Source organism: Salvelinus alpinus, chromosome 5, assembly GCF_045679555.1.
Source record: "Salvelinus alpinus chromosome 5, SLU_Salpinus.1, whole genome shotgun sequence".
Taxonomy (NCBI): domain Eukaryota; kingdom Metazoa; phylum Chordata; class Actinopteri; order Salmoniformes; family Salmonidae; genus Salvelinus; species Salvelinus alpinus.
In genome coordinates, this window is record NC_092090.1 from 4,327,694 (window position 1) to 4,343,502 (window position 15,809).

At 45.6% G+C, this 15,809-nt stretch overlaps 1 protein-coding gene across 1 annotated transcript in view; it reads right to left on the reverse strand.

The window, feature by feature from the left end:
* The window catches only part of LOC139575440 (WD repeat-containing protein 88-like), a 45,605-nt gene that overhangs the window by 28,107 nt on the left and 1,689 nt on the right, over positions 1–15,809 (reverse strand). The window contains exons 2-4 of the mRNA XM_071400396.1: positions 12,554–12,664; positions 10,611–10,699; positions 7,177–7,240 (exon numbers count right to left, since the gene is read on the reverse strand). Coding sequence (XP_071256497.1) covers positions 7,177–7,240; positions 10,611–10,699; positions 12,554–12,664 — 264 coding nt within the window. The remainder of the gene's footprint in view (positions 1–7,176; positions 7,241–10,610; positions 10,700–12,553; positions 12,665–15,809) is intronic.

Here is a 15,809-nt window from a genome sequence, read left to right on the forward strand (position 1 = left end):
ATTGTACAACTGAAGATCAACAAAGGAGGAAAAAATTGACAGAGAGTGAGTTAAAAGACCAATCTTCATCGTGGTAGCTAGCCAAATTCAAATCGGTCAGTTAGCTTAACGTCTAGCTCTAACTGTTTACTGGTGGTAACCATAGCAACATGGCCACTGAGGCAGCGCTAGCAGCGTTAGCAGCGACAGAAACTGAGAGACTTTCCCCGCTTTTTTTTGAATACCCAGCAGAAATCAAATCAGAGAAAGGAAGAATCAATTTTAAACACAGAATTCTGAGGGAGAACCCAGAAACTTTGTTTGCCGACTGCTCACAAAACAGGACTGTTACAAACCTGTTATTTTACACAGACCACACTACTGCCTGGCATACAGCTGTAACCAGGCATTTCAGCTATACCACGAAGAAAGGCATCTGCAAGGGAAGGCAAATCCACATTTTTGAGGACAGCGATAAGGACCAGGAAAACAGGTTTCTGACAGTAAATATGTATCAGAACGGCACTGTCATGGTCCAGGGCAGTGAGGCTGCACTCAGCTCTGTTGTGCAGGACTTCCCCACCCTAACGAAGATAGCGGAAAGCAAAAAAGAAAAGGACAGCACCCCGACCTCTCCCCTCACCTCAGGCACCCCAACAGCAGGACCATCCTCCCCCCTGCCTGCCTACAACCACCAGAGCCAAGACCCCACTACCATCAGCCTGTTGAGAGACAGGCTGGCAGTGATAGAGGTATGGGTTACTGAGCTGAAGGAGCAGCTCCCCAGCTACACCACCACCAGTCCAGACACAGAGCTTCTACAGGACCAGATCAACCAGTGCAGGACCCAGCTGAAGAACTCTGTCCAGGAGCTGAGAGAGAGCCTTACCACAGCGCTGGAGGAGGTAAAGGCCACCATGAGGAGAGAGCTGGTGCAGGTAAAGGAGGAGATGACAAAGGAGTTGTCTGGCATCAAGAGGGTGCTGCAGCACAGAGAACAGACTGTAGAGACTCCTAGAGAGAAGCTGCAGCCCCTCACCACCCCTAACACCCCCACCGACCCACCTTTACCCACAACCCCCCCCCATACCGACAACACTTTACCCACACCCCCAGTCAACAAGGAGGCTCACATGGAGACACCTACGACAGAGAGAAGCTCTCTGGCCCCCCCTGACACACCCCCACACACCCCTCCATGTACACAGGCCCTGTGTACTCCAGCCCCAGACCGTAAACACACTAATCTGGTAAAACCCACTGAGGTGGCCATCCTCATTGACTCAAATGGGAAATTCATCCAAGAAGATAAACTCTTCCCCCAACACAAGGTGCGCAAAATATGGTGCCCAAAAACACAGGATGCACTCCACATCCTGTCCCAGCCTGACTTTGGCACACCAGGCCACATTATTATTCACACCGGCACCAACAACCTGCGAGAGGAGCAGGAGAGAGTAGGCAGGCTGGTCAACAGAGTAGCAGAGAGGGCCTCTGAGCGGTTCCCCAACTCCCACATCACCATCTCCACTCTGCTGCCCCGCAAAGACTTCCATCACCGTACCATTCAGAAAGTCAACGCTGACATCACCAGAGGGTGTGGCCTACTCCCAAACGTACACGTTGCTCACCACACAACAATCACCCCAGAGCATCTGCACGACTACTCCCACCTGAGGAAGCAGACAGTAGGGATGTTTGTCAAGTCTCTAAAGGACGTGGCACTTGGTAGACAAACACCCCATGCCGCACTGGACAGAGGACCACCCAGAGACCCCTACCAGACCACTGCACCAACAAGGAGCCCCAGGCCCCTTCAACGCCACACCAGACCCAGCGCACCCCACAGGCCCCACCCACCACCAGACCATCACCACTTCCATCGGCTTAGCCAGACCGGACCGGGCCCAGCCTACTACCCCGCACCAGACCACCACCCCTACCAGACCAGAGAGGAAGCCCCACGGCCCAGACCTGGCCCCCCTCCACTCCACAGGGCCCAACAGCAGGACCAGCGCAGCTACGCAGAGGTCGTCAGAGGACAGGAGAACCCTGTAGGATTAAGTGAGATTAAACAGCTCCTCCAATACATCTGCACTAAACTGCACTAAACACACACGGACGCATGTACACACACACACACACACACACACACACACACACACACACACACACACACACACACACACACACACACCTATTGTACTAAAATGTACTTGTTCAATGAATAGGAATGTTTATATAACAGAAAAAATGTTGGCTGTTATCCTGTTTATCTCGCTCTTAACAACTTAATAGTTAGTTACTGTATTTCTGACTGCTATTCTTTCTTTTGGAACATGAAATCACTGTCAGTTAGCATGTGGAACATTCAGGGCCTAAACTCATCAACCTTTGGACTGAAGAGTTTAGCACTGGAGTTCAACAAAAATCTTAAAGATGTTGACGTCATCATTCTGCAGGAGACATGGTGTCATTGTCACTCACTGTCCCACAGGTTACAGAGAGGTAATTGTGCCGTCACAAAAACACAGCTCTGTCAATAGAGGCAGAGACTCTGGAGGACTGATCATTTGGTACAAATCCGACCTACAACATCTAATTGATCCCCTCAAAATTGGCAAATATCACATTTGGTTAAAACTGAAAAAAGAACTTGTACTGACAGAAAAAGATGTGTTCCTTTGCGCAATTTATATCCCCCCCTCAGAATCCCCATATTACTCAGAGGAGATCTTCCCCACCCCTGAGGAAGAGACGTGCCATTTCCAGGCCCAGGGAAATGTGCTCATCTGTGGGGACACAAATGCGACACAGGAAGACTACCTGATCTAACGAGCACACAGGAACACTACCTGATCTAACGAGCACACAGGAACACTACCTGATCTAACGACCACACAGGAACACTACCTGATCTAACGAGCACACAGGAACACTACCTGATCTAACGAGCACACAGGAACACTACCTGATCTAACGACCACACAGGAACACTACCTGATCTAACGAGCACACAGGAACACTACCTGATCTAACGACCACACAGGAACACTACCTGATCTAACGACCACACAGGAACACTACCTGATCTAACGAGCACACAGGAACACTACCTGATCTAACGACCACACAGGAACACTACCTGATCTAACGAGCACACAGGAACACTACCTGATCTAACGAGCACACAGGAACACTACCTGATCTAACGACCACACAGGAACACTACCTGATCTAACGACCACACAGGAACACTACCTGATCTAACGACCACACAGGAACACTACCTGATCTAACGACCACACAGGAACACTACCTGATCTAACGAGCACACAGGAACACTACCTGATCTAACGAGCACACAGGAACACTACCTGATCTAACGAGCACACAGGAACACTACCTGATCTAACGAGCACACAGGAACACTACCTGATCTAACGAGCACACAGGAACACTACCTGATCTAACGAGCACACAGGAACACTACCTGATCTAACGAGCACACAGGAACACTACCTGATCTAACGACCACACAGGAACACTACCTGATCTAACGAGCACACAGGAACACTACCTGATCTAACGAGCACACAGGAACACTACCTGATCTAACGAGCACACAGGAACACTACCTGATCTAACGAGCACACAGGAACACTACCTGATCTAACGAGCACACAGGAACACTACCTGATCTAACGAGCACACGAGGGGACAGCTTTATTACAGGCCATAATGTTTCTAACTGTCTTAATCTCCCCAATAGAAACAACAGTGACAGCACCGTCAACAAAAACGGAAGGGATCTGTTGCAGCTCTGTAGAAGCCTGGGTCTGTACTTTGTCAATGGTAGGTTACGGGGGGACTCTTTGGGGAGATTCACCTACTGCTCACCTCTTGGCCACAGTACAGTAGACTATATGATCACAGACATTGACCCCTTCTCTCTCAGCTCATTCACTGTCAAGCCACTAACACCTCTGTCTGATCACAGCCAAATTACATTGTTCCTCAAAAGAACAGACATGGAAACAACCACACATTCACAGCCCAGTAAGCTGTACAACATCAGACATTCATACAGATGGGCCCAAAACAGCACAGAAGAATACCAGAAAGCAACCTGGAACCAAAATATCCAAACACTCTTAGATAACTTTCTGGATACCACATTCACTCACAGTAAAGAAGGCATCAATCTAGCAGTACAAAACATCAACTATATATTCAGGCAAACGGCAAAAGAAGCACAATTGAAATTGATAAAAAACAAAACAAAAAAGATCACAGATGACAACTGGTTTGATGCAGATTGTAAAATTATAAGGAAAAAACTTAGAACACTATCCAACCAAAAGCACAGAGACCCAAATAATGGTGAATTACGCCTTCATTACTGTGAGACTTTAAAACTCTATAAACGTACACTCAGAACCAAAAAAGCACAGTACAACAGAAAGCAGCTGACGCTAATTGAGGAGTCCATAAACACAAACAACTTCTGGCAAAATTGGAAAAAAATAAAAAAATCTAAACAAGAGGAATTAGCGATACAAAATGGTGACATTTGGACAACCCATTTTAAAACACTCTACAACACTGTTCAAATTGACACAAACGCAGAACAACGCCAAATTCATGAGAAGTTGAATGGATTAGAAAGAGCTATAAAGGACAATCAAAATCCACTGGACTCCCCAATTACTGACCAGGAGCTCTATAAGAAACTTCAGGCTCTCAAATTTAAAAAGGCATGCGGACCTGATGGCATCCTAAATGAGATGCTCAAACTCACTAGTGCAAAATTTCAGTTGGCTATATTAAAACTGTTTAATTTGATCCTGAGTGTAGGTTATTTCCCTGACATCTGGAATCAAGGACTCATAACCCCAATCTTTAAAAACGGAGACAAATTTGACCCTAACAATTACAGAGGCATTTGTGTGAACAGTAACCTGGGGAAGGTTTTCTGTAGTATTATAAATGTAAGAGTTCTAAACTTCCTTAATAAGCACAATGTCTTGAGTAAAAGCCAAATTGGATTTATACCAAAACATCGCACGACCGATCATATTTACACCCTACACACCCTGATAGATAAACATGTCCACCAAAATAATACCAAAATATACGCTTGCTTTATCGACTTCCAAAAAGCATTTGATTCTATTTGGCACACAGGACTATTCTACAAAGTTATTGAAAGTGGTGTAGGGGGTAAAACATATGACATAATTAAATCAATGTATACTGGCAATACGTGCAGCATTAAAATTGGCAAGAAAAGAACAGAATTCTTTAACCAGGGGCGGGGCCTTCGTCAGGGTTGTAATCTGAGCCCAGCACTCTTCAATATTTACATCAACGAATTGGCCACTATTCTAGAAAAATCCTCAGCCCCTGGTGTTAGTCTCCATAATTCAGAGGTTAAATGCCTACTCTTCGCCGATGACCTATGCCTGCTGTCACCCACAGCACATGGCCTACAGCAGAGCCTGGACCTGCTAGAGCAGTACTGCCAGACCTGGGCCCTGGCAGTAAACCCCAAAAAGACTAAAATAATGATTTTCCAGAGAAGATCCAGATCTCAGGGAATTAGACCAAAGTTCTCAATTGGTACAAAATATATAGAGCACTGCACACACTACAATTACTTAGGTTTAAAAATAAGCTCAACTGGACACCTTAATGAAGCAGTGAATGAACTGAGAGAGAAAGCACGCAGGGCATTCTACGCAATTAAAAAGCAAATTCAAATTGAAATACCTATTAAAATTTGGCTAAAACTAATTGAATATGTCATTGAACCAATTGCACTTTATGGCAGCGAGGTGTGGGGTCCACTTGCAAAACAAGATTTCATCAAATGGGACAAACATCCCATTGAAACCCTGCATGCAGAGTTCTGTAAGATTCTCCTACATGTCCAGAGGAAAACTACAAACAATGCATGCAGGGCAGAATTAGGCAAATATCCACTAATAATAAAAACTCAAAAAAGAGCAATTAAGTTTTGGAAACATCTAAAATACAGTGACCCCCTCTCATATCATTACCAAGCCCTGCAATGCCAAGAGCTGAGCAAAGAAAAGAGTCCCCTCATCCAGCTGGTCCTGGGGCTGAGTTCACAAACCTGTTCTACTAACACACTGAAGCCTCAGGACCAGAACATCCAATCAATCAGGATAAACCAAATTACAACACAGTCAAAACAAAACTATATTGCTTATTGGGAAACACAAGCACAAGCACAGAGCAAAATGCAGTGCTATCTGGCCCTAAATCGACAGTACACCGTGGCTAAATATTTGACCATGGTTACTGATCAAAACTTTAGAAAAACCTTGACAAAGTACAGGCTCAGTGAGCACAGCCTTGCCATTGAGAAGGGTAGACACAGGAAAACCTGGCTCCCTGTAGAGGAAAGGCTGTGCAACCACTGCACAATGGCAGAACCTGAGACGGAGCTGCATTTCCTGACAAAATGTCAAAAATATAAAACAATTAGAGAGTGTCATTTCCCCAAATTTGAAACTCTTATTCAAGGTTTCAAAGACCTCTCTGATGAGGATAGGCTACCCGTCCTGTTGGGGGAGGACGCAGAGAGCTGTGGGTTGGCAGCGCACTACATTGCTGCCTGCCATAAGTTGAGGGACAGTGTCTGACAAACCAATCAACCTGCACATGTCCTTTACTGTATGTTTATTGTTATTGTTGAATGTATGGTTATTTTGACCCTTGGTTATTGTTGTTACTGTTGTCCCGTTGACAATTTTGATTCTCATTTTTACATTGTAAACAAGCTTTGGCAATATGTACATTGTTACGTCATGCCAATAAAGCAAATTGAATTGAATTGAATTGAATTGAGAGAGAGAGAGAGAGAGAGAGAGAGAGAGAGAGAGAGAGAGAGAGAGAGAGAGAGAGAGAGAGAGAGAGAGAGAGAGAGAGAGAGAGTGTGAGAGAGAGAGAGAGAGAGAGAGAAAGTGTGAGAGAGAGAGAGAGAGAGAGAGAGAGAGAGAGAGAGAGAGAGAGAGAGAGACAGAGAGAGAGAGAGAGAGAGAGAGAGAGAGAGAGAGAGAGAGAGAGAGAGAGAGAGAGAGAGAGAGAGAGAGAGAGAGAGAGAGAAAGGTACCAGAGAGGTCTCTACAACACAGTGTGAGGATGAGATTCATTATTTGATTGACTCACAATGATCTTCCCAGTCTCCAAGTCCCATGCATTTAGGGTCTTGTCCCATGACGCAGTAATCAGCCTGGGTGAGAGAGAGACAGAGAGATAGAGGGGGAAAAACACGTTTTTCGAAGAAAAAAAAAAATCTTTCAAAAGACAGAAATCATCCCCGCATGATGTTGTGTTTAGCTAAATGCATCACACGGGAATGTTTTCTGAATTTTGAAAGTTACATATCTTGAAAACTTGATTGCTGACAAGCAAAACATTCTGTGACTATGTCAACAATGGACTAATGAAACAAATACCATATTATAGTTTTCTTTTAAGATATCACCTCAATGCCACTAGACTAGTGCAACAGCAAAACCAGTAGTAATCCATGAACTAGCTAATGTTTTAGTGGAGGTCTGGAGTTTAGACTCCCTATGTGTGATCACCTCCCTCCCTGCAGCCCTGTGGGACTTCTCCTCTGCCAGGGTTACCAGGGTTACCTGGCAACAGCACCTCCCTCCCTGCAGCCCTCTGGGACTTCTCCTCTGCCAGGGTTACCAGGGTTACCTGGCAACAGCACCTCCCTCCCTGCAGCCCTGTGGGACTTCTCCTCTGCCAGGGTTACCAGGGTTACCTGGCAACAGCACCTCCCTCCCTGCAGCCCTCTGGGACTTCTCCTCTGCCAGGGTTACCAGGGTTACCTGGCAACAGCACCTCCCTCCCTGCAGCCCTCTGGGACTTCTCCTCTGCCAGGGTTACCAGGGTTACCAGGGTTACCTGGCAACAGCACCTCCCTCCCTGCAGCCCTCTGGGACTTCTCCTCTGCCAGGGTTACCTGGCAACAGCACCTCCCTCCCTGCAGCCCTGTGGGACTTCTCCTCTGCCAGGGTTACCAGGGTTACCTGGCAACAGCACCTCCCTCCCTGCAGCCCTGTGGGACTTCTCCTCTGCCAGGGTTACCAGGGTTACCTGGCAACAGCACCTCCCTCCCTGCAGCCCTGTGGGACTTCTCCTCTGCCAGGGTTACCAGGGTTACCTGGCAACAGCACCTCCCTCCCTGCAGCCCTCTGGGACTTCTCCTCTGCCAGGGTTACCAGGGTTACCTGGCAACAGCACCTCCCTCCCTGCAGCCCTCTGGGACTTCTCCTCTACCAGGGTTACCAGGGTTACCTGGCAACAGCACCTCCCTCCCTGCAGCCCTGTGGGACTCCTCCTCTACCAGGGTTACCAGGGTTACCTGGCAACAGCACCTCCCTCCCTGCAGCCCTCTGGGACTTCTCCTCTGCCAGGGTTACCAGGGTTACCAGGGTTACCTGGCAACAGCACCTCCCTCCCTGCAGCCCTCTGGGACTTCTCCTCTGGCAGGAGGAGAATGGCACCCTATTCCCTATATAGTGCACTACTTTAGACAGGGCCCTATGGCACCCTATTGGTGAGGTCTCTCAGTATGGTGATAATATGGTATGGCGATAATATGGTATGGTGATAATATGGTATGGTGATAATATGGTATGGTGATAATATGGTGTGGTGATAATATGGTATGGTGATAATATGGTATGGTGAGGTCTCTCAGTATGGTGATAATATGGTATGGTGATAATATGGTATGGTGAGGTCTCTCAGTATGGTGATAATATGGTATGGTGATAATATGGTATGGTGAGGTCTCTCAGTATGGTGATAATATGGTATGGTGATAATATGGTATGGTGATAATATGGTATGGTGAGGTCTCTCAGTATGGTGATAATATGGTATGGTGGTAATATGGTATGGTGATAATATGGTATGGTGATAATATGGTATGGTGATAATATGGTATGGTGGTAATATGGTATGGTGATAATATGGTATGGTGATAATATGGTATGGTGAGGTCCCTCAGTATGGTGATAATATGGTATGGTGATAATATGGTATGATGATAATATGGTATGGTGATAATATGGTATGGTGATAATATAGTATGGTGGTAATATGGTATGGTGAGGTCTCTCAGTATGGTGATAATATGGTATGGTGAGGTCTCTCAGTATGGTGATAATATGGTATGGTGAGGTCTCTCAGTATGGTGATAATATGGTATGGTGAGGTCCCTCAGTATGGTGATAATATGGTATGGTGATAATATGGTATGGTGAGGTCCCTCAGTATGGTGATAATATGGTATGGTGATAATATGGTATGGTGATAATATGGTATGGTGAGGTCTCTCAGTATGGTGATAATATGGTATGGTGATAATATGGTATGGTGATAATATGGTATGGTGATAATATGGTATAATATGGTATGGTGATAATATGGTATGGTGATAATATGGTATGGTGAGGTCCCTCAGTATGGTGATAATATGGTATGGTGATAATATGGTATGGTGATGGTATGGTGATAATATGGTATGGTGAGGTCTCTCAGTATGGTGATAATATGGTATGGTGAGGTCCCTCAGTATGGTGATAATATGGTATGGTGAGGTCCCTCAGTATGGTGATAATATGGTATGGTGATAATATGGTATGGTGAGGTCTCTCAGTATGGTGATAATATGGTATGGTGAGGTCTCTCAGTATGGTGATAATATGGTATGGTGAGGTCTCTCAGTATGGTGATAATATGGTATGGTGATAATATGGTATGGTGATAATATGGTATGGTGAGGTCTCTCAGTATGGTGATAATATGGTATGGTGAGGTCTCTCAGTATGGTGATAATATGGTATGGTGATAATATGGTATGGTGAGGTCCCTCAGTATGGTGATAATATGGTATGGTGATAATATGGTATGGTGATAATATGGTATGGTGAGGTCTCTCAGTATGGTGATAATATGGTATGGTGATAATATGGTATGGTGATAATATGGTATGGTGAGGTCTCTCAGTATGGTGATAATATGGTATGGTGATAATATGGTATGGTGAGGTCTCTCAGTATGGTGATAATATGGTATGGTGATAATATGGTATGGTGATAATATGGTATGGTGAGGTCCCTCAGTATGGTGATAATATGGTATGGTGATAATATGGTATGGTGATAATATGGTATGGTGAGGTCTCTCAGTATGGTGATAATATGGTATGGTGATAATATGGTATGGTGATAATATGGTATGGTGGTAATATGGTATGGTGAGGTCCCTCAGTATGGTGATAATATGGTATGGTGATAATATGGTATGGTGATAATATGGTATGGTGGTAATATATCATATTTGAGGAAACAAAACAATTACATGAAGAGTTATAACATGTATAAATCACTAGTCACAACAAACAGACAAGGGCATCTGTGGTCAATGTTGATAACAGCAAGGCTACATTCTGATGAGCTACCCTTCTCCCAAAGTGTGCACTTGTACACTCCCCCTCTGGTGTTAGGAATATGTTGGAGTGTACGAGTGCACACTCCTGGAGAAGGGTAGGCGATCGGTACACACTGACAACTCACCTTTTCTTGTCTGGAATCAGGGCACACTCAGAGATGTTGGACAGATGTCCTCTCTCAAACACCAGCAGGGCGGCACCACTCTCTGTGTCCTTCAGAAGGAGACATACATAGTGTGGCACTAATGGCACCCTATTCCCTACAGAGGGCACCACTCTCTGTGTCCTTCAGAAGGAGACATACATAGTGTGGCACTAATGGCACCCTATTCCCTACAGAGGGCACCACTCTCTGTGTCCTTCAGAAGCAGACATACATAGTGTGGCACTAATGGCACCCTATTCCCTACAGAGGGCACCAGTCTCTGTGTCCTTCAGAAGCAGACATACATAGTGTGGCACTAATGGCACCCTATTCCCTACAGAGGGCACCACTCTCTGTGTCCTTCAGAAGCAGACATACATAGTGTGGCACTAATGGCACCCTATTCCCTACAGAGTGCACTACTCTCTGTGTCCTTCAGAAGCAGACATACATAGTGTGGCACTAACGGCACCCTATTCCCTACAGAGTGCACTACTCTCTGTGTCCTTCAGAAGCAGACATACATAGTGTGGCACTAATGGCACCCTATTCCCTACAGAGTGCACCACTCTCTGTGTCCTTCAGAAGCAGACATACATAGTGTGGCACTAATGGCACCCTATTCCCTACAGAGTGCACTACTCTTGACCAGAGCCCTATAGGCCTTGGTCCGAAGTAGTGCACTATATAGGGAATAAGGGTGCTATTTAGTCCACAACAATATCATATAGTTCAGGTTAATACCTATATGCCTTGGTCAGAAGTAGTGTACTATATAGGGAATAGTGGTTATAAATAGTGCACTATATAGGGAATAGTGGTTATAAGTAGTGCACTATATAGGGAATAGTGGTTATAAGTAGTGCACTATATAGGGAATAGTGGTCATAAGTAGTGCACTATATAGGGAATAGTGGTCATAAGTAGTGCACTATATAGGGAATAGTGGTTATAAGTAGTGCACTATATAGGGAATAGTGGTCATAAGTAGTGCACTATATAGGGAATAGTGGTCATAAGTAGTGCACTACATAGGGAAGAGTGGTCATAAGTAGTGCACTATATAGGGAATAGTGGTCATAAGTAGTGCACTATATAGGGAATAGTGGTCATAAGTAGTGCACTATATAGGGAATAGTGGTCATAAGTAGTGCACTATATAGGGAAGAGTGGTCATAAGTAGTGCACTATATAGGGAATAGTGGTCATAAGTAGTGCACTACATAGGGAATAGTGGTCATAAGTAGTGCACTATATAGGGAATAAGGGTGCTATTTAGGCCACAACAATATCATATAGTTCAGGTTAATACCTATAGGCCTTGGTCAGAAGTAGTGGACTATATAGGGAATAGTGGTCATAGGTAGTGTACTATATAGGGAATAGTGGTTATAAGAAGTGCACTATATAGGGAAGAGTGGTCATAAGTAGTGCACTATATAGGGAATAGTGGTCATAAGTAGTGCACTACATAGGGAAGAGTGGTCATAAGTAGTGCACTACATAGGGAAGAGTGGTCATAAGTAGTGCACTATATAGGGAATAGTGGTCATAAGTAGTGCACTACATAGGGAAGAGTGGTCATAGGTAGTGCACTACATAGGGAAGAGTGGTCATAAGTAGTGCACTACATAGGGAAGAGTGGTCATAAGTAGTGCACTACATAGGGAATAGTGGTTATAAGTAGTGCACTATATAGGGAATAGTGGTTAAAAGTAGTGCACTATATAGGGAATAGTGGTCATAAGTAGTGCACTATATAGGGAATAGTGGTTATAAGTAGTGCACTACATAGGGAAGAGTGGTCAGAAGTAGTGCACTATATAGGGAATAGTGGTTATAAGTAGTGCACTATATAGGGACTAGTGTTCCATTTGGGAAGCAGACCTAGTGTTTGGTGGACTTGTGTTTGGTGGACCTACCCACAGAGTGGCCGTCTTGTCGTGGGAGCTGGTCAGGACTTTGGTGTCGTCAAAGCAGAAGTGACAGCTGGTGACAGCGTCTGTGTGACCCCTCAGCACCATGATGGGAATCTGCAGAGGCACGGGGGGGATCAAGCCCCATTTCACATCTTCATTACAACATGATGGGGGTCTGAAGAGGCACGGGGGGGATCAAGCCCCATTTCACATCTTCATTACAACATGATGGGGGTCTGAAGAGGCACGGGGGGGATCAAGCCCCATTTCACATCTTCATTACAACATGATGGGGGTCTGAAGAGGCACGGGGGGGATCAAGCCCCATTTCACATCTTCATTACAACATGATGGGGGTCTGAAGAGGCACGGGGGGGATCAAGCCCCATTTCACATCTTCATTACAACATGATGGGGGTCTGAAGAGGCACGGGGGGGATCAAGCCCCATTTCACATCTTCATTACAACATGATGGGGGTCTGAAGAGGCACGGGGGGGATCAAGCCCCATTTCACATCTTCATTACAACATGATGGGGGTCTGAAGAGGCACGGGGGGGATCAAGCCCCATTTCACATCTTCATTACACCATGATGGGGGTCTGCAGAGGCACGGGGGGGATCAAGCCCCATTTCACATCTTCATTACACCATGATGGGGGTCTGAAGAGGCACGGGGGGGGATCAAGCCCCATTTCACATCTTCATTACAACATGATGGGGGTCTGAAGAGGCACGGGGGGATCAAGCCCCATTTCACATCTTCATTACAACATGATGGGGGTCTGAAGAGGCACGGGGGGGATCAAGCCCCATTTCACATCTTCATTACAACATGATGGGGGTCTGAAGAGGCACGGGGGGGATCAAGCCCCATTTCACATCTTCATTACAACATGATGGGGGTCTGAAGAGGCACGGGGGGGATCAAGCCCCATTTCACATCTTCATTACAACATGATGGGGGTCTGAAGAGGCACGGGGGGGATCAAGCCCCATTTCACATCTTCATTACAACATGATGGGGGTCTGAAGAGGCACGGGGGGGATCAAGCCCCATTTCACATCTTCATTACAACATGATGGGGGTCTGAAGAGGCACGGGGGGGATCAAGCCCCATTTCACATCTTCATTACACCATGATGGGGGTCTGAAGAGGCATGGGGGGATCAAGCCCCATTTCACATCTTCATTACAACATGATGGGGGTCTGAAGAGGCATGGGGGGATCAAGCCCCATTTCACATCTTCATTACACCATGATGGGGGTCTGAAGAGGCATGGGGGGATCAAGCCCCATTTCACATCTTCATTACAACATGATGGGGGTCTGAATCAAGCCCCATTTCACATCTTCATTACACCATGATGGGGGTCTGAAGAGGCACGGGGGAATCAAGCCCCGTTTCACATCTTCATTACACCATGATGGGGGTCTGAAGAGGCATGGGGAAATCAAGCCCCATTTCACATCTTCATTACACCATGATGGGGGTCTGAAGAGGCATGGGGGAATCAAGCCCCATTTCACATCTTCATTACACCATGATGGGGGTCTGAAGAGGCATGGGGGAATCAAGCCCCATTTCACATCTTCATTACACCATGATGGGGGTCTGAAGAGGCACGGGGAATCAAGCCCCATTTCACATCTTTATTACACCATGATGGGGGTCTGCAGAGGCACGGGGAATCAAGCCCCATTTCACATCTTCATTACACCATGATGGGGGTCTGAAGAGGCATGGGGGAATCAAGCCCCATTTCACATCTTCATTACACCATGATGGGGGTCTGAAGAGGCACGGGGAATCAAGCCCCATTTCACATCTTTATTACACCATGATGGGGGTCTGCAGAGGCATGGGGAATCAAGCCCCATTTCACATCTTCATTACACCATGATGGGGGTCTGCAGAGGCATGGCGAATCAAGCCCCATTTCACATCTTCAGTACACCATGATGGGAGTCTGAATCAAGCCCCATTTCACATCTTTATTACACATAGTAGTAGTATTTGGGCCCAGTTGTTTTCCTAGCACTGTTTCAACATGCTAACGTTTTAGCATTTTTTCCCACAAATCCCATTCAAGTCATGGGACTGATATTAGCATTTTTCACGCATCATGTCAAAATCATATGAAACGATCTAAAATTGTATCGTGAAAAGCTCAACAAAGTCACTTATATATATGTTTTGAACACGACTAAAGCATTGCAGTAATGACAATGTGAATAATCATCATTTAATACGACAGGTCTGTTCTTTCTGTTCCAAAATGGCACCTCAATTAATGACCCATCTGTTGCGATGTCTTGGGTCATCATTTATATGTTTGGCCACCAGCCAGATGTATAGCAGGAGGGCTTTTCACGCAGCGTTTCCTAGCCTGGTTCCAGATCGGTTTGTGCTCTTGCCAACTCGTTGTCAAGACAACCATGTTTGTCATGAGTGGTAAGGAGTTGGGCATGACAACACAAACAGACTGGGACCTCAGGTGTTTCCATGTTTAAGGAAAAGGTTTTCATTTAAAATCTTGTTGTCTAGTAGGCTAAGTTGACAGTTGCCATCATTCATTCATGTTATTGTCAGTGTTAGGACACAGATGCAACGCAATTAATTATGTATAGCTATATGGCTAGCTGTTAGCTTGACTTGCTAACGTTAGCTATTAGTTGACCAATCACTCATTGACGTTTGTAGTTTTAAAAACAGTTTACAGGGAAGTAGCTGCACACTATTACAGCACACAACCTCGCTAGCTAGCTGCTCTAGAATGAGCTATGAACATGAAGGCTATCCAACCCCTCTCTAGCCAGCTAGCTAACGTTAGCTGCTCTAGAATGAGCTATGAACATGAAGGCTATCCAACCCCTCTCTAGCCAGCTAGCTAGCTGCTCTAGAATGAGCTATGAACATGAAGGCTATCCAACCCCTCTCTAGCCAGCTAGCTACCTGCTCTATAAAGAGCTATGAACATGAAGGCTATCCAACTCATTCCCTCTCTAGCCAGCTAGCTACCTGCTCTATAAAGAGCTATGAACATGAAGGCTATCCAACTCATTCCCTCTCTAGCCAGCTAGCTACCTGCTCTAGAATGAGCTATGAACATGAAGGCTATCCAACCCCTCTCTAGCCAGCTAGCTACCTGCTCTATAAAGAGCTATGAACATGAAGGCTATCCAACCCCACTCTAGCCAGCTAGCTACCTGCTCTAGAATGAGCTATGAACATGAAGGCTATCCAACTCATTCCC